The sequence below is a fragment of the Xenopus tropicalis genome, chromosome 4 (assembly GCF_000004195.4).
Source record: "Xenopus tropicalis strain Nigerian chromosome 4, UCB_Xtro_10.0, whole genome shotgun sequence".
NCBI classification, from domain to species: Eukaryota; Metazoa; Chordata; class Amphibia; order Anura; family Pipidae; genus Xenopus; species Xenopus tropicalis.
In genome coordinates, this window is record NC_030680.2 from 31,250,303 (window position 1) to 31,272,952 (window position 22,650).

At 40.6% G+C, this 22,650-nt stretch overlaps 1 protein-coding gene across 5 annotated transcripts in view; it reads right to left on the reverse strand.

The window, feature by feature from the left end:
* Nucleotides 1-206: 206 nt before the first annotated feature.
* Nucleotides 207-22,650, reverse strand: part of cd151 (CD151 molecule (Raph blood group)) — a 28,052-nt gene continuing 5,608 nt past the window's right edge. The window contains exons 1-9 of one of the 5 annotated variants that reach the window (XM_031899830.1): nt 19,742-19,760; nt 12,372-12,462; nt 10,883-11,074; nt 9,450-9,524; nt 7,571-7,591; nt 6,664-6,768; nt 6,420-6,578; nt 4,439-4,525; nt 207-4,283 (exon numbers count right to left, since the gene is read on the reverse strand). In XM_031899830.1, the coding sequence (XP_031755690.1) occupies nt 4,224-4,283; nt 4,439-4,525; nt 6,420-6,578; nt 6,664-6,768; nt 7,571-7,591; nt 9,450-9,524; nt 10,883-11,074; nt 12,372-12,462; nt 19,742-19,752 (801 nt within the window). In that variant the 5' untranslated portion in view covers nt 19,753-19,760 and the 3' untranslated portion in view covers nt 207-4,223. 5 annotated transcript variants of the gene reach the window in all.

Here is a 22,650-nt window from a genome sequence, read left to right on the forward strand (position 1 = left end):
AGCTATAACAGCTAACAAATCATTTGCAAGCAAACTGGCCTTGACATGGGATAGCAGTGCCCTCCAATGGGCATAGGCAGTACTACAAATAACTATAGGCTGGGGTTACAGGCCAACGCATCAATACAAGGAAAACATTTCAGGTGAAACATATAGGATGATCCCTATACAGCCATTTATCAGAAGGACACATAAACTCACACTCATTGAGGTTGAACATTCACAATTTCTCAGTTTTATTAAAAATTCCTCAGTAGTTAAAACATTTAGCTACGGTGCAGTAATGAGCCGGGAGCTGCAGACTCTCTCGTCTGTACAAAGCAAGCCGCCGCTGTGAGATTTTAGTGCATAGGTGCAGAGCGACTTGTGAGCTCTCATGTGTCGCAATGACAAAGGCCATTTCAGTACAGGATACAAATTGTTAGATAAAGTGTACGGCTAAATACATAGCATTTACAAAATGGATACATTGCTAAAAACGACTGAAGCTTTATAATACAATAGTTTGCTTTGCCATCAGTAGAATGCCCCACAGCTCAAAGGGACAATATTCCTATAAGTTGGGTTTTTCATTAATTTATCAGAACATGCTTTCCCTTCATATTTTAGTTGCTGTTTATGAGTTGTAACAGCCGTGTTGCTTGAAAGAATTGAGGGTGTGTAGTGTACCCCACCACTAGTGCTGCTGTCCAATGGAAGACCTTTAGCCTGTTGGATACATCTACTGGGTGCATTTTGGCCCACTAGACCCCTAATATTGCCCTTGCTCCTGCTCCAAGTTCTACCCAATGCCCCTGTATCAGTGGGCTTTAGGTCTTTTCAATTGTGTGGGTAATTGCAGTAAAAATTATACAGGATAGGGGGAGCTATTGCCTTTTGACTGATATGCACAAATGAATAAGTCATATTGCTTTTTATTTAAAGGGGTCATTTATCTAACTATATTACATAATGTGTGCAGGGCCACACAAGCTGGAGGGCACAAGCTGCATTAGAGACATGGGGGATCCCAGAGGGCAGTTTTTTCCCATTTTATGGACTAATATCTAGGCTCAGCCCTGCAGTGGGACTATGGGAAGGGGCCCACCACATTGCAACAGCAGACTATCAAGCCTCAGTGGTGCTCACAAAGAGATAGTTTGAAAGTATAGTTATAAGCAGGCCTCAATGATGTCCGATAGCAGTCCTTGATGTAGCCATGGTGTTCAATAATATATTGCAGCTCATCCTTAATTTTTTTTATAGTTTATTATTATTGCCTATGTGCACCTTGATATTTCACCCCAGTGCATCACCAAGGCTCAAATGACAGGACCCCCCCCTCAAATGAAAAAATTGGTACCTCTGTATGTCCCAGTCCAAAGGCAATAGCATATGCACTGAGACTAAAATTCCCAGCAAGGGCTAACCCTCCCCATTTCCCCCTAGAACAGGAGTTTGCACATAGATCAAGGCTTTAATCCTGCACAGCACAGGGAATTTTCTATGAAATTCTGATTTACTTTTTTTGGTGTGAATGCAATATCAATTTCCATGAAAGTAGCAGTAAGCCTAATGTACAATCTGCTCTCCCATTTCATAAGCAAACAAAACAGACTGAATGATTTTATGCAAATGGAAACAATTTTCAGAAAGGAAAAAAAAACCCAGACTGTCACCAGCAACTGCCCATGTGGGCACCTCTTTCAATCCAAAGGCACTTGGCATAAATCTGCTCCCTTTTCTGGAGCAGTGCCCAGAGTTTTGTCACTGCGGCTGGAAGACTATTGCAACGGAAAGACTCTACCTGCCACTTAAATACATTTTATAGAATTAAAAATATACACTATAAGAAATGACAGAATAATAATAATTACAATAACTGGACTTGGCTTGTTCAGGATCTACTGACAGATACAGTAGTTTATATTTGTAGTAGTCAAAAGTTAATATTTAATAATTCATAGCAAATACTTTAGCTTTTTTCAAGCCAAGAAACAGAAAAACACAGGGATTGGGCGATGATATTAGATAACATTAAATCACTGAAATGGTGTTGGTTACTTGGAATGAATGACCAGGAAATATGGCAAGTGAATGATGGAGAATTGGCAGTGCACTCTGCAGCCCAGGGGATTCTGGGAGCTGTAGTTTCATAACATTTGGAGCAACTCCAGTTACCCATACTCATGGCTGATAGTAGTAATGTACAGCGAATGGATACACATATGCCTTGATTTAATATCCAGACTAATAAATGCCAAACAGAACATTTATAGCACATACACCAGGAGCTGGGTTTATGGACCAGTTTATAATCTGGGAGTGGAATTCACAAAGAGGGAGTTAAAAGGCAAGTGACTGCAATATGCTCAAAACAAATGAATGTAACACTGCTCAGAGAGCTCTTTTAACTCATTTATGCTAAATATTTCCCTTAGTTTTTAATTTCATTTAATGAATTTGCAGCAACAGCTCCAACTGCTGTTCATTACTAAGGTCAGGGCCAAACAATCGAATTAGCCTGAATTCTCCCGATATCGCCCACCCGTAGGTGGGCAATATCGGGAGAAGATCCACTCGCTTGGCGACATTGCAAACCCTAGTTTTGAGGGTTTACATTTCTGTGTTGTACTTGAACACTGAAAAATGACACTCCATTTTTGTCAATTCCAGAGCATCTTTGCTTCCTCTTGAAATTAATTAGGTTCTGCATCCCTGATACAAAGGTTCTCTGTGGTAAGTTCCAAGTCCTAGTAATAGGCACATCTCATGCTGTACTATAAACAGGTCTGTTTGTGAGGGGTCCAAAATGGAGACAAGAAAGTATTAGGGGAGGGCCAAGCAAAGATTATGGGATAGGAGAATTAGTAAGGCAACAACAGCACTTCTCATCATGCTGCCTAAATTTAGGCACATTACATCCCTCCAATAGCCACAGGCTATAAGTGGGCATTGGGCATTCAATTACAGCTAAAGGGCCCCAGGTTGAAAAAGACTATTTTATATGAATACCAGAGCCCCATTACAGCAATAAAAACGGCTCTGACTATACAGACAAGAAATAACAGGGGATTTTATAAATGCTGCATTCTAAAACAGTCACTATTCCATTAGATCTGCTTTCCAGTCTGCTGTACTTTATATTGGCACATAAGTGTCAAGGGTGGCCAGGGGGTGCAAATGGTGGTATACTAGTTTAACAGGGACTCTGACTCACCCCAAAAGTGCTTATATTCATTAACTGGGGCTGTATGTTCTTTCCACTTTAAGGCCTGGAGCTTGAAAGGAGTATGCTGGCAATTAAATAAGAAGTAGAGCTTTAAGTTCATAATTCATTAAAAACTTGATTGTAACCCAATTTATCCCTATAACCAGCCTTGTGACTATGGGGATAGCATACCCAGGGGCCTCTGGGTAAAAAAGGGCCCAATGGGGATAAAACCAATAAAAGAGTCTTCTGTGGGGTATAGTAAAATAAAGCTATGAAATTCCATGGAAATAGTGCACCACCTGGGTTTTTAAAGGGAAAATGTGCTAAACAGAAGATTCTGAGAACACTTTGGAATTCTCTTAATAAGCCAACTGTGTTAAGGAAGGCACGAAAACTCCTCCACACTTCTACTTCAGTTAACTCTATAAACAAACCTACTGTATATTAATAATATTTTATATAGTGTGGCCCCCTCCAGTACATGTTTTCGTTCACTTGCAAAATGGTACCAGTTTTGCTTGTAAGTCATGTTATAACAGACTTTGCCATGGCAAATTATGCCCAATGCCCTCTTGAATCTTCTCCATAGGAAAACCAAGTCATCGGGATTGAAAGGAAGGACCGAAGAGTAGTCATAGGGACGGACAGAGAGTCAATTTCCAGAGATTGTCATTTGGTGCAACTATTCCCAGTGTCTTGTTCTGCCCATTTAACGGAGGTCAGATCTCTAGCTGTGGCTGCGAACATCATTAGCAAAAGTCATCAAGCAAAAGAAAGGATTTGTTTTGTTTTTGCAGTCTCTAGCATGAGAACTTGGTTACATTGATGTTTGGCACTGGATACAGTCGCAGGCTGATGATATCATGGGTTAAAAACCGCAGAGTTCCAAAGGGTCCACACAGTGATATGAGATAACATTCTGCCATTACAATAGGACCATAACAGGCCTCAGTGCCAGGGGGGTGTTTAAGGCAGCAGGATATGTTGTCAGCAGGGAAAAACAAGGCAACAAGACAAGTCTTAAATGTTTTCAATATGGCTCTGACTTTAGGCTCCTGTACAGGCAGCAGGTGAAAATCATCCCAAAAAGCTAAGAAAGAAAAAAAACACAATTTAAAAAATGTAAGGTAGGATACTTGGATAAAGGGGGCAAAGATGGAGCAAATGGGTTAGGTTGACAGTAGAACAATATAGAAAGAAATGCAGAACATGAAGGTTTTTAAAGATACCCAGATTGTCGCTCACCTGAACACAGGCAATGCCAATCCCCACAGCACCTATAATTAGCAGGTGAGCCCGAATAAAGGTTTCAAGCTTGGTGATGCATCCACCCTGTGGGAAGAGAAGGGAGACACATAAATGGCATTGATACAGGAAGGAAAGGTTATCAAACAGAAGACAATAAAAGTAGCACTGACGCCAGACAGAGGTGCTGTACCGTAGGAGGTATACAGCTCTTCACAGACAGTACCAGGGTTGGACTTTTACCAGTGTTTAACTTGTTTTTTAAATAATACGGATTGGTTTTCGTGTTCTGTTATGCAGCATTTTGATGCACAAAACGTTGCACCCGACACTGTATGCAGTACTGCTTGCCGCTGGTGGAGTTGCATAAAGTACAAAGGCCCTCACTTGGTACTTTTGTGCAAAAGAAGTAGAGGCGGTGATATGTCCCTCCTTGAGGCAAATTGGAGAGGCTTCAGATTGTGTTTTTTTTTCAAGCTAGCCTACTATGTAACCTATAAACAGTCTGCCTAAATCATACAGGCTCTGTGCCCCTTCGGCCACTTCTTGGGATCCGCCAACCTGTAATTTAAAATTGTAACTGAATTTCAGATCTCCAAAGACTTGCTCCACAAAGGGCTCTTTCTCAGAGTGTATACAGCGCTAGCGATATTTTAAACAAGTTTTTCATAACAACATCATTTTAGTGCAACAAAACTACTGCTAAACATCCACGGGGTGTCACTGTTGAAGCTTTCTGTTTAGCATCAATGGTTTTTTTTATGTGATGAAGGCCAAAAGGCTAATTAGGTGGACTCTCTCTAATTAAGTAATATCCCATTTAGAACTGGAAACCAATGCTGCAAAGGCATATTCCAGGTGGGACCTTACCAGTTATAAATCCTTCTCTTCCCAAAAATCTATGACCCCTTGTTGTTTGTCCTTTCCAGCATTGCTTGCTACAGCCAAGTTTATTACCCACAAATACCCTATGGTACTTTTCCAACAATGATTTGCCTAATATAGTCATACGTTAAGGTATTCGTGGCTTGCATATTTTTACTTGCATACCCTTACACTTAGCAACACTGAATCTGTGAACATAAAGTAAACTCTAATCCAGATATAGTATACAGTACAGATTAATAGCTCTTAGGTATTGTTTCCCACAGCTTAGATCTCTAAGGTCTCACAGGGTAGTAAGTAAATACAGTATTATGTAGCACTTACCCAAACCTGGCATCACATTTTACACTGTAATATGCCTCCTACAATATACAAGAAGCAAAATATTGCAGCACTTAATACCCACCATAAACCCACCCTTATTCCATAAATTGGCACAGATCACAGATCATACTTCCTAAGCTTAGCCATTATTTAGACAGTGTTCCCCTTGCTCTTCACCACCAGATTCTAGAAAACTAAACTAATATTCCCAAAAACAAAGCAAGAGAAGAAAGACCCCGAAGTAACAGGTCATTGTTATATGAAACAAACAAGCTGGCTGTGCCTATTAACCAGAGGGTTATCAGTTCCTTATAGGAACAAAGCTGCTGTGGAAAGTCTCTTGTTCGCCTTAGGTACCAGACCCTCCAACATCAGGTGTCAGAAAAGCTTGGGGTATTGGTGTAAGCTCAGGGCAGCCTAGCACACATGTGCTTATGCCCAGTACAAAAATGGCATAACTGGTGCTTATTTTGGCACAGTTACATTATCTTCCTGTATGTATCCCTGAAGGCGAACACTTCAGGCTACGAGTACCTTACAGAACGCAAGGAAGGATGTAGAACAGGGGCAGATAATGAGAAAGGATATCCTGGCTGATGTTGATGTTTGGAAGGCTGAGGACTAGTAAATCTAAGGAAAGGGCTGGCATAGTGCAGCAGGGAAAAGGCATAACAGGCCCTAATGTATTTCAGAATAATATAAGCCTTACTGAAGAAAGGTTAATCCTGATAAAATGACATGCATATATTATAAATATATATATATCTCCTACCTCCGTCTTGTAGATGTTGGATGGGTGATCCCGAATGCCACATCGTTGAGTAACCGTCTTGCAGCAGCTGTCAGGAACCAACCGCTTTTCGGCCTCAGGAGAGTTAATCCATATGCTGTCCCTCCAGTCCTCAGAATTATTACTGCCGCAGCATTTAAACTAAGCAGAGCAGAGAAAGAAAAGTGTAAATATAAGTCCAGTTCCAGGGGGACATGCAAGAAGAAAGGGAGCAGCCCACACTCACCTCCTGTTGCAGTTTGTCCACAGCATTGGTCACTTTCTCCTCTCCTGGCTGTTTGTACTTTGTGGTCATAGTTTGCTTGAGGCTCTGCTTGAGCTCTGCATTCAGCTGAGGGGGCAGAGGGTACAATGTTAAAACAGAATAAGGTTGTTTTATGTGTGAAAGTTGTAACTTACTGTACAACTGTCTGACCAACACTCTCCCAAGCAATGCAATGAATGAATTATATACTTGCCAACCACAAGTCTCAAAAAGTATAACTAAGCTAAAACCTGAAACCCAACAATAGCCTGATTAACAGAAAGCCTTCTGTAGTGGAGACTATACCCTTTTTTTTTTCCCCATTGACTGTCCATTAAATTTACAAGACAGTATGCATAGCATAAAGCTTGCCCTGTTTAGAAGAAGATGTAACAGGTGGACATGGACTCTTTGCCTGCCGCTTCATTTGCACCACAGGGGAGCAGCAGATAATATGCCTATGGCTCAAGGGGTCATACCCTGCTAGCATATGTCAACTGATAAAAAAGTGCCAGCAACTGCTAATGCTGCCTTTTGTTCACATGAATGGGAAACACATGACAGTACAGGTTAATGGTGCTTTTCAGCCTTGAAACACACCATTTTTGGGTTGAAAAACATCAGTTATTAGAGCTGCCACATATTTAAGTCAAAGGGAAGTAGCAGTGATGATTTTCCACTGAAAAATGCAGCAGGCAAAATACCAAAATCCAACCTGTGTGCCACTTGAATTAAGTGTTGTAATGATTTAAAGTGTATCTGCCTGAATAAAGAACTAGCATAATCCCCTACAATACAGGGTGCAAGATAAAAAGCCAGTGTTCTGGTAAGCCAGTGATAGAAAGGTGGTGGGAAGTCAAGCAGCTAATCAGGAAGGAGCTTTCATTACCTGTAAGCAGAACGGAGTGCACTGCAGCATGGAGGGAGAGACAGGTACACGGCAAGAGTTAAGCACAGAAACATAAATGCACAGACAGAGGGCAAGAGGAAAGGGATACTGAACCGGTGCTTGGAACTTCGACTGATTCAGTAAGAAAACATCGTTTGAACCCAGAAATGCCAAGTGTTTATTTTGGGGATTCATTCAAATTCTGTTGAAAGTGTATCTAATTTGAATCTAATAAATTTTTCTCCAAAATAGTTACCTATAGCAACCAATCAGACTGCTGCTTGTATTAGTCTTACTGCAACTGAATGAATTGCTGGTTGGTGTAATTCTAGAGTAAAATACGCCTAGTAATTTAGTATTTTTCAACCATGGAATTATCCTTGGTGCCAGAGTGGGATGGGCACATCTTTTAAAAATTATTGGAATGATATCAGAAATTCCTCTCCTTTCCCATGAAAATGGTGACGTTAACACATGATGCGATTTTGGACAGAGAATATGCTTTCCATGTAATTAAGAAAACCCTGTTGGTAAGTGATCTGCTGCCAAGTTTATAATCTTTCCCACTGCACCAAGACATTTTCTTGCCTTTAAATGCCTGCAGGGTAGAGTGTAATTAAATACAGATTAGATTAGCTAAAAGCACTAGTATACTTGGCATATCCGTACTTATCCTCCTAAAGAAAGGGTGATACACACCACCCATGCACGACAGGAATCTGAGGCAGCTGTATCTGTCAAAGCCAGGCACAAAAAGCACTAAGCATTAAGGGAGAGAAAGGTTTTGGGGATCCATGAGGTTAGGAAATGTCCTTCACCCTAAAATGTGCCACCACCTAGGTACAGTGGCCCTAACAAGCAAATAGAAATGGGGTCAGTATTTTAAAACTCCTTATTGTTTCAAAGTGAATCCATAATGTGAGAGCGTTCCAAGGACTCAACCTGCTGGGCACCAGTATACAGGTAAATTCTCTTCTAGCCCTGCAGTGCCCATATCTTGTAATAATTACAAACTTGCTAATATTTAGCAAAAGTAATTTTGCAACCTTGCGCTAAGGGGTTGAAACCAATAGACCTCAATGAGGGGTGTTAGGCTAACAGACTTAGGGAGTAAATAGGTTTGTTTTAGTCTACAACTGGAATAATCCCCAGCTCACAATTGACCCACTGAGAGAATAAAATCTGTTACATTGCCACGTACAAACCAGCAAATGGCAGACCTATTCTTTAAAGATATTATTGTCATAGTTAAAGTTAAGTCTATATATGGAGTTTGTACTACAACAGTTTCCCTAAAATAGGAACTTCCGCTGAGAATCCCTTATGCCTTCAACACTGTACTGCCTTGGTGCGGTTATCAGCATTTTACTCAATATATCTCAAGATCAAATTGCATAAGGCCCCCTAAGGTCCATTACCACTAAGTCCCTTACATTAGACTGGGTAGGATACCCTCAGAATACATGAAAAGTCCCAATCAAATGATCTTGCTTGGGCACCTAGACCTCAATCAGTAAATTATTCCACCTGTTTTTTTTGTTTAATAAATCATCACTTATCACTTCTGAGGTAAGGTAACATCACTTAAGGGTGGCATGGCAAGCTGCATCCCACAGTGACGTCACGTCCTGGTTATAGTGATGCCACATCCATGGGTTACATTATGCAGTAGGGATTATGGCAAGTAACATAGTAAGTTAGGTTAAAAAAAAAGACATACGTCTATCAAGTTCAACCTTAGTAGTAGTTAAAAGCAGGTCCAAGTTTGGTTGCAGATGCGAGTTGGGAGTGGGTCTGCCTGTCTAAATACTAGCAAGTTTCCATTCCATTCCCCTTTGTGCTACCTTTCCCGGCATGTGTGCACTTAGCAGCTGCTTACCTGCTGGTAGTAAATATAGGCCAGGATTCCTGCCAGGACCTCTAGGATAAAGATGCACAGCAACAAGATGAAATACTGAAAACCAAAAAAAAAAAAAGTTTAATTACATTAAAATTTCAAATTTTTTCCCCAAAAAAGTTGCGCCATAAGATAAGGATTTTATATATATATATATATATTTATTAATATATATATATATATATATATATATATTAATATATATATAAACAAGAATGGAAACCACTGGCACTCACATTTAAAGCACATAAACTGCCTGGGTGCAGCCTCAAAAAACAGGAAACAAAATCGAAAATGACGAAACCGCTCTCACAGGACTTAGATAAAAAATAAAGATTCCTTTAATGTGATGGTGGACTAACGTTTCGGCTGAACACCTCAGCCTTTCTCAAAGTCAATCAAAAAAGGGGCCGCGTCACACAGGTCTTATCATGAATTTTAGTAGTTTTTTAAGTGAAAAAAACGAAGAACTGACGTTTCGGCTACTCCTGCAGCTTTTCTCAAAGTTAACAAACAAACTAAAAAACAGACTTAATACCCAGTGTGGTGGGAAACCCAGTCAGTGATACAGACCAGCAGCTAAATATGTTAGAAGACAGCAACAAGTGACAGACATCCTAAAGTTTTAGCATATACACCTTCATTAAGGGGTTGTTGTAAGGTTTCTGCCATGTGCCCTTAACCTTTGAGCTGCTCATAATAATTATATCTTGATGTGATAGCTGTGAATTTTTTAAGCTACAGCTCCCAAACTGCACCAATCGCGACCAAATGTATGCCTGCTTTATTAGCTAAGCAAGACAAGCTTTCATTATGTGCATTTTGAGACTGTAGTTTATCATGTTACCAACAGATGGCAGCAGCCTGTGCTTGTTACTGGATGCCATTAAAGAGATGGGGTAATGAAAGAGTTACAGGCAAGTTTTAGGGAGGAGTGCATGCTGGAGAGAGATCCGCACACCACCAGCATTCCTAACATTACACCAGCATTACAGGGATGGGTAGACTAGCCCAAAGACCCATTACGTACAAGCTACAGAGAAGCTACTATCATAAAGAGCATTTACCTCTTGTGAATTTCCAAAACTTAAATATAAGGCATTGTACATGGCTGCAGCTACTAAGTGACTGGTCTGTATACAGCAAAACCAGATACCCAGCTACTATTGATTAAGAAAGTCCCTAAAGAATTGCATGATATGAAGAAGTGCATTCTATGACAGACAAGTAAGACACACCCTTGCTCACAAGAGCTTACAACTAATCAAAGCTTGCTCAAAGAGCTATGAGTAACAAAATAAGCAATGAAAACCATGATAATGTATATAAGGGATTTTATAATATATTATACTTCGCTATATTCCATAAAGCCGCCCAAGCATACACACCCAATGACTGATAAAGTGACAACTCACCACTTTGAGCAGGCTTTTTCTCTCCTTAAAGGTGGCACAACATCCCAGGATGCCCGTTATCATAACGATGGCTCCAGCAATGACCAGAATGTAGGCAGTGGCTGCATAGGTGTTGGAAGGCAGAAGACTAATGTAATCGCTTTTCTGAATGAGTGTCCAGATCCCCACGGCCATTACTGCCAGGCCTGCCAACTGCATAGAGAGGGGGAAAATGGGGAATTAATAAATAAATAAGGATAACAGTTACATGTAAGAATATTGCTAACTGCACTACTTTGTTGTAAAAAAAAATCTTTAAAAATGTTTTGACTAATTTACTTTTAATAATAAAGCAGTGCCTTATACTTGATGCTAAGCTGTGCAAATTCTTATAAAAAAATCCTAGTTTTGAAGGGGAATTCCACCCAAACACAGCTCACAATGCATTGTGGGTTATGTAGTTCCTGCATGCTGTCTATAAGCTGTGGAGAAGTTGTCACAATTAGTGACATCAGTGTTTTTGTCCCTCCTCCCCTATCAGGCTCTCAAATGATGGAGAAAGAGAAAAACTCTTTTGCAGATGGATTTCAGCACATAAAAATGGTATTTATTTCATACTTTTTGAAGGAACAGATTACAGTGATATATTAAAATACAGGGTATATTACAGGTTTCTGTGTTGTGTGGGCTCTTTAACAAATTTTGGTTTAGAAGCCCAAGTTCCCCTTTAAAATGGGTTTTAAGCAATGCTGCGCTACAGAAGCCCAGGTCCTAAGCACTGAGGATAATAGGTCCCATGCTTATAAATGCAAATGGAGAAAATTTAGCACCAGTATATTTCTCTTTTTAAAGGAACAGTAACACCAAAAAATGAAAATATATCAAAGAAATTAAACTATAGTGTACTTTTGCCCTGCACTGGTAAAAGTTGTGTGTTTGTTTCAGAAACACTATTACAATTTATAGAAATACCCTGGTGTGTAGCCATGGGGGCGGCCATTCAAAAGGAGAAAAGGCACAGGTTGTATAGCAGATAACAGATAAACTCTGTAGAATACAATGATGTCTTATCTGTTATCTGCTATGTAACCTGTGCCTTTTCTTCTTTTTCCAGCTTGAATGGCTGCCCCCATGGCTACACAGCAGCTTATTTATATAAACTGTAGTAATGTTCCTGGAGCAAACACCCCAGTTTTACCAGTGCAGGGCAACAGTACATTATATTTGAATTACTTTAAAACACTTTCATTTTGTGGTGTTACTGTTCCTCTAAATACTTATGAAATTAACATGTATATTCTATTATTAGTGGTTACTGAGATATCTGCAGTTTACCAGGGCTTCGGTGATTTATTGATGAGTTTTACCTACCAACAATTTATATTCATCCCCGTGCAAAGGTATTTTGGGCACTTTGTAATCTCTGGGAGAAGAGATGGCAGAAGAGACTCATGTGCCATCGCCCTTATAGAGGACGGCTTGTTTAATGTCTCACTCATGGTTTACTCACCCAGAAGAAAAAGTTAAAGGTGAAGAGCAGGTATTTCAGGCAAATAGTGCCACAGGTCTCCTTTTTCTCATTGTACTCGCTCATTGTGACCCTGAAACACAAATAACATGTGAGGTCAGTAGGATAACAATAAAATCTTTTAAATATACATTGCACAAAATACCCAATATCTTAAACCAAAATGAAAGTCATATTATCTACACCAGTCCCTGCCGCAGTGGAGCTTACAATCTAAGGTCCCTATCGCATTCACACACACTATGGTCAATTTTATCAGGAGTCAATTTACCTGCCTGTATGGAGTGTGGGGAGAAACTGCTTTGTCTGTAAGAAACCCACACAAGCACAGGAAGGACATACAAACTCCTTGCAAATCCTAGGACCCAGCCCTGCAAAGCAACAGTTTTAACCGCTGTGCCACAGTGTTGCCCAATGACACCTAAAAGTGCATGAAGAGCAGGGGTGGGCAAACTTTTTGGCTCAGGGGCCACATTGACTTTTAAAATTTGACAGACGGGCCAGGCCAGCGTTACACAGTCAGTCCAAGTCTCGCATTATAAGACTTGCGGAGTCGGCGGGCCGGACTAAAAAGACCAACAGACCAGACGTGGCCCACGGGCCGTAGTTTGCCCACCCCTGATGTAGAGGAACCCATTTGCCAAGCTACAGAATGCACAAGCTGAACAGCTTGGCATCACCAAGAAGGGGAGAAAGCCATGATGGAGAGGAGCTGAAAGGGGAACACAGATGATTGAAGTGGTGTTGGCACTCGAAGAGGATTTCGGCAACAAAATGCATACTCGCGTGTTTCACGTGTGCCGAAATACGCTGCATATGCCTGCATTTATCTGGCGCGATGACTTCTGTTGCAAACATAGAGAAAGGCTGATGCCAGTGTAGGGGCTAATTCTCTTCCTGCATTTATCCACACTGCTGAAATGCTAACATACATTAACAAGTTAATTCTGGATCATGGTGAGCGTCTCTGAGTCACCAAACTTGTCTCATCATTTCCCCCTGTGATTCAGCCACAGCTGGACAGATCTGTCTGGGGCAGCACATTCAGCTGTAGTGCAAAGCCAAACATGCAATGGGATTTGCACAGAAATCAGGTTAGGTCATACTTATGTGCATATCTGACAAGCCACAAATTCCCATATCCACCAATTTCTGATATAACTGAAAGTTGCACCAGGATATCACAGTATGTTTGTTCGCCCAGACAGTGCCACATTTTCACATAAAGAGGGCAGAATGACATATAGACATGCACAAGCCACCTATTTCCCTGAAGTCAATAACTGTGTAAAAATACCCACTTTCTATTGCTTTCTGACATTCCTCGAATTAATGGGTGGAGAACCTGTGCCCATTCCGTGATGCCACAAACTTATTAATATCTGTTTCATAATGGCACATCCAAACTATAAATTATTTTGGACAATAACAATATCAGCAGTGTGTGGGTTTATCACTGGGTTTCCCAGGATGCCATTTGGCTGGTCTTTCAACCAGAGGGGCTGGATTTCTTCAACATATGCAGACAAATTTAACAGCCACAAGCCTAGCCATTTGACTCTGGGTCAACAGCTATGTGGTGTCCCTTACAGCAGTGCAATTTTCCTTTAAAGTACATATTATGGCCACCATATACACACTAAGCTGTTGGGCAGACAAGACACTATGTACTCTGGGCGGTGTTAAAACTCTTTTGTGTACACAGATGCCAAGTCTGTAGTCTCCCAGATTTCCAGGTTACTTTCTTTTATGCAGTTACCGAGTCTGTGCTACAAATAAGCTACCATTAACCTCCACTGGATTCAGTGCAAGTCTCTGTTCTACGGATTGTTGTTTTCTTCATTATCCCTTATTATCCCTGCTCACTCATCTTTTAACACTGCTAGACTGACTGACTCCCTGTAGGTTCCCAAGGCAATCAGTACCAGAGACAGGAGAGTCACTGCTGTGTGCAAAACTAAATTAGGTTATATTATACATTAACTAATTGGAATACTATATGCACTTTGCAAGTGTGTAACCAACCCAAACACCCCCTAAATTATAATACCAACATGTAGAGTTTATTAATGGGGGTGGTTTAGGAGATAAATTGTCTACCAGCCTTGCCCAACAGGAATGCCACGATGGAAATTGTGAGAAAGGAGGAAATATAAATATATTCCCGAGATGGGCCCAGTGTGTTCGCCGCCAATTTTGACAGGAAACAAGCACAGAAAAGATAAATGGGGGGGGGGGGGGGGGCACAAACAGCAGCAATACAATGACAGAAAACAGGAGGATTTACACTTTTTAAGGGAATATTCATTTGTATTCATATCGCACTTTTCAACATGTTGAGCTGGGCTTAAGTAAAAAAAGATGCATAAACACTATCTGAACTGCCATAAAGGTTTCCTCAGACTGAGAAGGAACCATGATAGCTGGCCTCTGGACTCTTAGGGCTAGGGCAGATGAAGTGTATATCTGTTTCTCTCAGCCCTGTGCTTTTGGCTGAGAGAAGCGGATCCGCTTCCGTACGTGCGGATCGGCGGTCAGTCTGGAAAACGTTCGTTTTTGCGTTTTCCAGGCCAACCACGGATCCACTCTGCTCTGTGTGCGCACCCTCTGGCTGTTGCTATAGGTTTTAGTGCACACACACAGAGTGGTGTACAGAAGTGGATCCAATTCTCTCAGCCAGGCAGAAAAGCGCAGTCAATCATGGATCTGTGTTAATGGCAAGATCTCACCAATTCTGAATATTCAGCATCCAGGTTTGACTTCTATTAGACTAACTGCTCTTATTCTCAAAATCACTTCTTTTCATTAGGCATGAACAGTCTTGTGACACCTTACAAGAGTGGTTATTTAATATATTTCAAGCCATTCTACAATGAGTTCTTTTTACAGGTCTACCAGACAAGATACAGACAATGACTGTACTTTTGGCCGGGTTTGTATGCCTGTGACTTGCACATGACAAGCTCAAACACGGCATGGAACAACACCAAACAATAGACACCTGCCAGACATTTTCCGTCTTACTAAGCCATGAATGGCTATGAGCCTTTCTCCCCCATAGGCTTTCTGCCCTATGAATGAACAAATCTAGGTAAATTAGTTTGTAGTGCTGATATAATACAATAATATTTTCATTAACTGGGTTTCAGTTAAGGTTATAAGACAAGGGGAGACCAAAAAAATTGGGCCAGGAGTTAGTATAGGCACCATTTTGGCAAAAGGGGGAGGGCCCAACTACAGAATATGTTTATAGCTGTTTATTGCTGTTTTATTGCCCAGTTAACTAGGAATAACAGCTCATTGTCTCTCTTCTTTCATGTACATGTTAGCTACATAGTGCAGTCAGTAGGTCTAGAAGGAAATTGCCATTCTGTACAGAGAATTCTGAATTTGGAGCATCCCTGTACAGTCAGTGCCAAACCGGGAACTGGCTATAGAGTAGGCATAGTGTAGTGTGCAGTGTGAGTAGGGCAGAGTCCAGTTAGGAGCTAGTGACACTGAGTAAAGTCACTGCCAAATTATGACTGCTTGAAATAAGTTGCTGATCCCTTGGTAATTGGCAGCACCAGCAAGTATTGCAGATTTATTGTCTTTAATGTGTCTGATGTCTAATGCCAGCCAATAATGGCTAGCAACTAGAATAACATGGAAGATCCATTTGTTGTCTTTCCAAGCAAGTGTCAGGGCTTATCTAGACACAGTCTAAACGCTTATCTAGTCCCTAAACGCTCTGTGCGTGTTTATTATGTGTGATAATAATATGTGTTTCACTTTGTAAATATAAATGCGAGTTTAACAAAATCAGTTTAGCAAATATTTTTTCTGCCATCAAAGTTGTGGTTTAAAGCTGGCCATACACGCACCGATAATATCGTACGAAACCCCGTTTCGTATGATATTCGGTGCGTGTATGGCAAGTCGGCGAGTCGACCGATATTGCAGGAGGCTGCTGATATCGGTCGACTCACCGATCGGCCAGGTTAAAAGATTTTGATCGGGAGCCATAGAAGGCGCCTGATCAAAATCTGCCTTCAGGGCTGAATCGGCAGAAGGAGGTAGAAATTCTATTGTTTCTACCTCCTTATCTGCCGTTTCAGCCCTGAACGGTTAGTGGCCAATTGTATGATCGGAAATCGCCACGTGTGTGGCCACCTTAACTCGGACACAGGGCATGCAAATAAATATTTGCAGTTTACAAATATGCCATATTTAAAGGAAAACTATACCCCAAACAATGTAGGTCTCTATAAAAAAATATTGCATAAACAAGCTCATATGTAAAACCCTGCTTCATTTGAATAAACCATTTACATAAAAATATACTTTTTTAGTAGAATGTGCTATTAGGTCATAAATTAAGCACTGCCTCCTGGGATCATAGGATTCACAGTGCACACAAACATGCAAGGCCACATCAGCCAATTAATGGACAGAGTTCTGTCTTTTACTCCTACACTTCTTCCTGTTACAGTTAGAGCTGCATTCTATCAATAAATGGTGGGGGAAAGGATATTGTCCAGCTTAATAAATATAAACATGGGAAGGGCAAATGTGTAAATAACTCTACACTGCACAAATTTTATAAATGACCCCCAGTGTCTTTCCTAAAACTGAAAGAAGAATCTACTGTATTGGAAAAAAGACGTGGAGAGGCACATTCTCCTGGAGTTTAGTAAATGCTAAATAAGCAGGTGAGAATCCTGTGATTCAGTTAATTGGAACTCAGTGGTTTGCTTATCAGAACTGAACGTAGGTTTAGAATCCAGAACATCTTAGTGAACGGCTTGTCAGTACCTAACTATTCTCACTTGTTTTTACCCCTGGAGGGGGTAAAAAGTAATTATTCCAACAGATTATTCAAGCAAGAACCAAATATCTAAATTTCAAAAATTATTTATCATTTTTTTAAACCGCTTTTATCCTTTTTCAACAAATTAAACGAAACCCACAGTATAGAGAAGAAGTATAGAAACATTGTTCCGAGTTTTGTTGAAATTTCTGATGTAGATCCATATGGCAGTTCTTAAAACTGGCCATACACTCACCAATATAACTGGTTTCTTCCCACAGTGCCAAAACACACTGGCAGGTTAACCGGCTCATGTCTCAGCTGCCCGTGTGCAAGTATAACAGAGAAAAACTGTGCATTTGTATACAAAGTCCTGCAATTAAAGTCAAACACATGTTGAATTTATGGCACGTGTTGCCATACAAACAATATGAAAAATATTGTTCAAATTGCTCAATGTTTGTATATCCCACAGCAAATTCAAAGACTCAGGCTGTGGCCAGAAGATCAGAGATGGCTTTTTATGTAAACTGGTAGTCCTGGCAGCTGAATCTGTTCTATGCAAGCACTGATTCATTCCATCCTTTAGTAAATTCCATTTGACTCCACAGAATTAAGCTCTGGCACAGAAACTGTTAAGGGTGGGTCCACCTTCATGGAATCAGTTTCCAGCTGCCCCCTCCTTTTCCCTCTGAGGTCTCAGCCATCACCTAGGCAGGATGCCAGCAGGATAATTAAAATAAAATTCTGCTTGAATACAAAAGGTGGCTTATGAAGGCACAGAAGGAGCGGTTATACTCACCAACAACATCAGCCAAGGTGCCATGTAATACTGAGCCCAGATTACACTTTTACAGGAGATCTTATTCAAGGAAAACTAAACCCTAACATGAAATTCTTATATATTCAAACTAGTGTACAAGTTGAACTTTAGTTAAAGACTTCCCCAACTCTGTAATGAGTCATTCCAGTGTTCTGTCACATACTGAGTGTCCTATTTTGTGAAATCTGTCATAAACTATCACACAAAGAAAAATGCTGTCCATGAAAATGTCACTGAGGTATATTGCCTATAGTGCCACTCAGCACGTTCTGGTTAGGCCCATGGCACAAATAGTGTATGTGCCCAAATTTTGCTGTGAAGCCGGTCATTTACTTAAATGGAATTCACCTGTCATGTTGCAGTGACAAATAGATTTTAGGATATAAAATGTTGTCAGACAAATTCCAAAGTAAATGACAGGCTGCACGACCTCATTCAGCAGGCTAAAAAGTGCAAATGGAGATTACACTCTGTGCCCCCTACCAAATTGTAACGTCCATAACTATAGGTAAGATAGCTTATTTCATCTTTAAAATAATCAACAAACAAGAAACATCTAGTAGTATCAATAAACCTTAATTTTCCTAAAAAGCCTGAACCCAAACCCAGTTTCAAATTTAGTTTGCTCCTATAAGTTCCCACTGGTTTAAAACAAATAGCATGGTATATTTTGTGCATAGAACAATATTTCTTTGCATACTCATTTACTCATATCAATAGAAGCTGCCATGTTATTTGGATCAGTTGAAGTAAAGCTTATGGACAACAGCAGCCATAAATAAAAAGCCATAAAGGAAAATTTGTAGTAAAAAAAATTGTAGTTACAAAAAGTCTGATTTACGCACAATAACAACATCTTGCACCCAACACTGTATGCCTACGAGAAGATGAATACGTTTTATAAGCGCTTGTTGTTCTCTCACAGTCTGTGAATGTTTATCTGGTACCAACAAACTTTCTTTCACACACACACACACACGTTTATTTAGCCCTAGACACCTTTAAAACAAGTCAGTGTTCTTTGTCCAGTGTGGTCCCTTCAAATAATATATAAAGGGCCAACAAACACAAAGGAGGGATATTATGCACGAGGCCTCCCGGGGGCATTCCTCTGTGGTTCTGTGAGATTCCATTAAAAGCTTTCCTCTACGACAACATGCCAAACCCCCCACCATCAACTGCTAAGTTTAAATCGGTCCATTGAGCTTGAGAAAGGGCAGAGAGAGGGAGTATTTTTGGCCTCAATGTCAACACAACTGTTGCTACAGTACAAGCTTTAGAAAAACCGGAAATAAAAAAAGCAGCATCTTATCCCTTGCTTTACACATTACTAATACTCCATGTTCTTTATCAACAATCACAGTGTCAACTGCAATGTAAAAGAATAAACATTGTATGCCTTTTATTCCAAAAAAAAAAAAAAAAAAAATCACATTATTTAATCAGCTTGTTACTAGCCTGACTTTTATTAACAGAGACCCAGTTTCTCAAGCAAATCACCTCAGAAGGCTTTTATTGTGACAGGACTCCTGCTAGAGCTGCCGCCTCACGTTACCTCATATAATTCCACCTTTCAGCACCTGATCTCTACTGCCAGTCTGCCGCACTTTCCTCTACACACAATCCTGCCACCCTTCAATGCCCCACCTGAACATTCACACACAGTTTTGGCAATTTTCCACCAATTCAGTCCTTCTTTTACTCCTAAATATAAAAACCTGAGGGCACACATTTACTCACAAGTCTACCATTCTTTAGTCAACTATGATTTTCCCAGCATTCACTGCATTCCTCACTTCTAGGAGCATGTAAAGTGGCAAGGGAAATGTCTGCTGGCCAGAAAGAACTGAAAAACATAACAGAAGATCATTTATAAACCTGACAGCAACTGCTAAGCACAAATATTGTTTTTATATAGGTGAAATCCAACATCAAAATCCTACTATTAAAACTATAGGGACCTTAGATTGTAATATCCACCAAGCTATAAGCACTGTGCAATATGGCAATATGTTGTCGCTATAAACTAAAAAATATAATATGTACACAGCTGCACAGCTGCATTAAAAAGGGGCAGTTGCAGTCATCTGGCTGTTTCTGTCTCAAAGCCTGCCCCAAATTTCCTGTATACTTTAGCCACTCATAAGGTGGCCACACACGTGGCGATTGTAGATCTTTCATGCACGAAAGATCGTACAATCTGCCACTAACCGTTCAGGACTGAAACGGCAGATAAGGAAGTCGAAACAATAGGATTTCTACCTCCTTCTGCTGATTCAGCCCTGATGGCAGATTTTGCTCAGGCGCCTTCTATGGTGCCCGATCAAAATCTTTTAACCGGCCCGATCGGTGAGTCGACCGATATCAGCAGCCTCCTGCGATATCGGTCGAATCACCGACTACATGCACCGAATATCGTACGAAACAAGGTTTAAGCTGGCCATACATGCACAGATATTATCGAATGAAACAAGATTTCATACAATATTCAGTGCGTGTATGGTGGATTGACGAGGCGATTGATGTCAGAGGCAAAAGCCTTGGACATTGGTTGTATCATCGATTGAGCAGGACAGAAGATTTTGATCCGGCACCGTTGAAGGCACCCAAGCAAAGACATGCGTTTAGGGCTGAACTGTTAGGCTACCTCCATATCTGACAAGTCAGCCCTGAACGTTAGTGGAGGGTACGGACAATTTTTCCTGCAAGAAGGTCGTAATTGTAATGTGTATGGCCACCTTAATTCTGTTTGCTGTTGCCTGGCATGTCAGTTATTTGTGGTCTTAATTGGGATCACCAACATGGGGCCATTGTTCAGGTAACATTATGTTTCTTCCAGGATTTCTAGGATCTTTAACGTTGTTGTTAGACTTTGTTTTTACATAGGGCTTGGAGCTTTCTGGAAATGCCAATCTCACTACTTTAGATTATGATCCTTCAGTCCATGGGGAGCAACAAATTCTTCTGGATGTAAATAGTTCTGATTCTCTATCTTCCCCTTCAGGAATCCGCAACAAAGGCATAGACTCTTCATAGGACTGAGACTGCTTTTGTTCAATTGTCAAGTTCTTCATCAGGACATTTGGCCAGTGGACTTGGGGGGGGGGGAGATTTTGGTTGTATAGTGTAAATTGGAATTATTGTCCGACATGTCGGTCTGAGTTATTTTAATCTTTTCTTGTGAAGTTTTCACTAAAAAACATAAAAACCCTGTATTTGCAAAGGCACACAGTCCTACTGGCTTGTTATGCCAAAAAAAAAGCTTTTTCTGGGAAGAATATAGACTTGGGACTAAGGGGAACTGGCACACTACCAACACGTGTAGAATCCAGCTACAATGTAAATCGCCATTGGCATGGCATATGCGTTGCTGCGATGTCCCACAGTCGCCCGATGTTGCCTTGAGAGGAAACTTCAGGCGACTGGGGGACATCGCAGCGACCCATATGCCATCCCACCAGCGATTTACATTGTAGCTGGTGGGATGGCATTGCCGGGAGATTAGTTGCCCGCGACAAAGAAGATTTGTCACTGGGCGACTAATCTCCCTATGTACCCCTGCCCTAAAGTGTTAGAGGCAGGTACAAACAACATCAATGACCCAGATGTCACACAATAAATGGGTCTCCGCTGTGGGTCAGCATTGATCTTACAAACGGAGGGAGTCATTCATGAATACTTTGCTGAAAAACACTGTAGTTTACAAAGCAAAGCACTGCACATAGTGACAAAGCTGTGTAAGTATTTACAATTGGATAACACAAGAAGGGCTTACAACATAGTGAAGTAGAAAGAGAAAATGTAAATGGGGTAGGGATTCACCAAATCCAGTATTTCGTCCGGGATTCAGCCAAGATTGGCCTTTTTCAGGAGGATTCAGGCAAATCCACATTCCTGGCCTAACTGAATCCTTAAAATCACATTACTTTTTGTCACATAAACAAAAAGTATATTTCTCTTCTCTTTAACCCCTTCTTAGCCTAATTTGCATAGGCAAATTAGGATTCTGTATTTGGCTGAATCTTTCACAAAGGACTCGGGGTTCGGCCAGATCCAAAAATTGTGGATTTGGTGCATCCCTAAAATGGGATAACATAGATGGGGGCTAAAAAGCAATAGGGAAGAGATAACATATGCAGCTAGTTATGTCTCGTATTCCATAGTATTTACATTATAGAAAAGCAGAGGGCAGAGAGACAAATCCCATTACCTGACTAGTAATACTAAAGGAAAGTGAGATGAGTGTGTGTTTGTGCATGTCAGTGTGAGATTGTGGGGGGGGGGGGGAGTCGAACTATGAAACAGACAGATTGGCAGAGACAAATTACAGCAGTGCAGGTACAGGCCTGTCCAATCATAGATTCTGCCTCTGTATTTAAAAGCCTCAAACCGAAAAGTACATTTAAAGTAGATGCTTACCTCTGTTAAAAAAAAAAAAAAAAAAGTTTTACAAAATAAAAGATTTTCCATTTAAATAATATTTGCAAAGTGCTAGAAAGACAAAAAAATTAAACATTTATGTATTTATCTGGGAAGGTAGCACTGAATAGATGTTTAACTCCCCACTCACTGTCAGTAAGCGGCCTTCCCTCCATCCCTCCTGACGCAGTGACATCACACGCAGCACCATGGAGGCACACTCAATGATT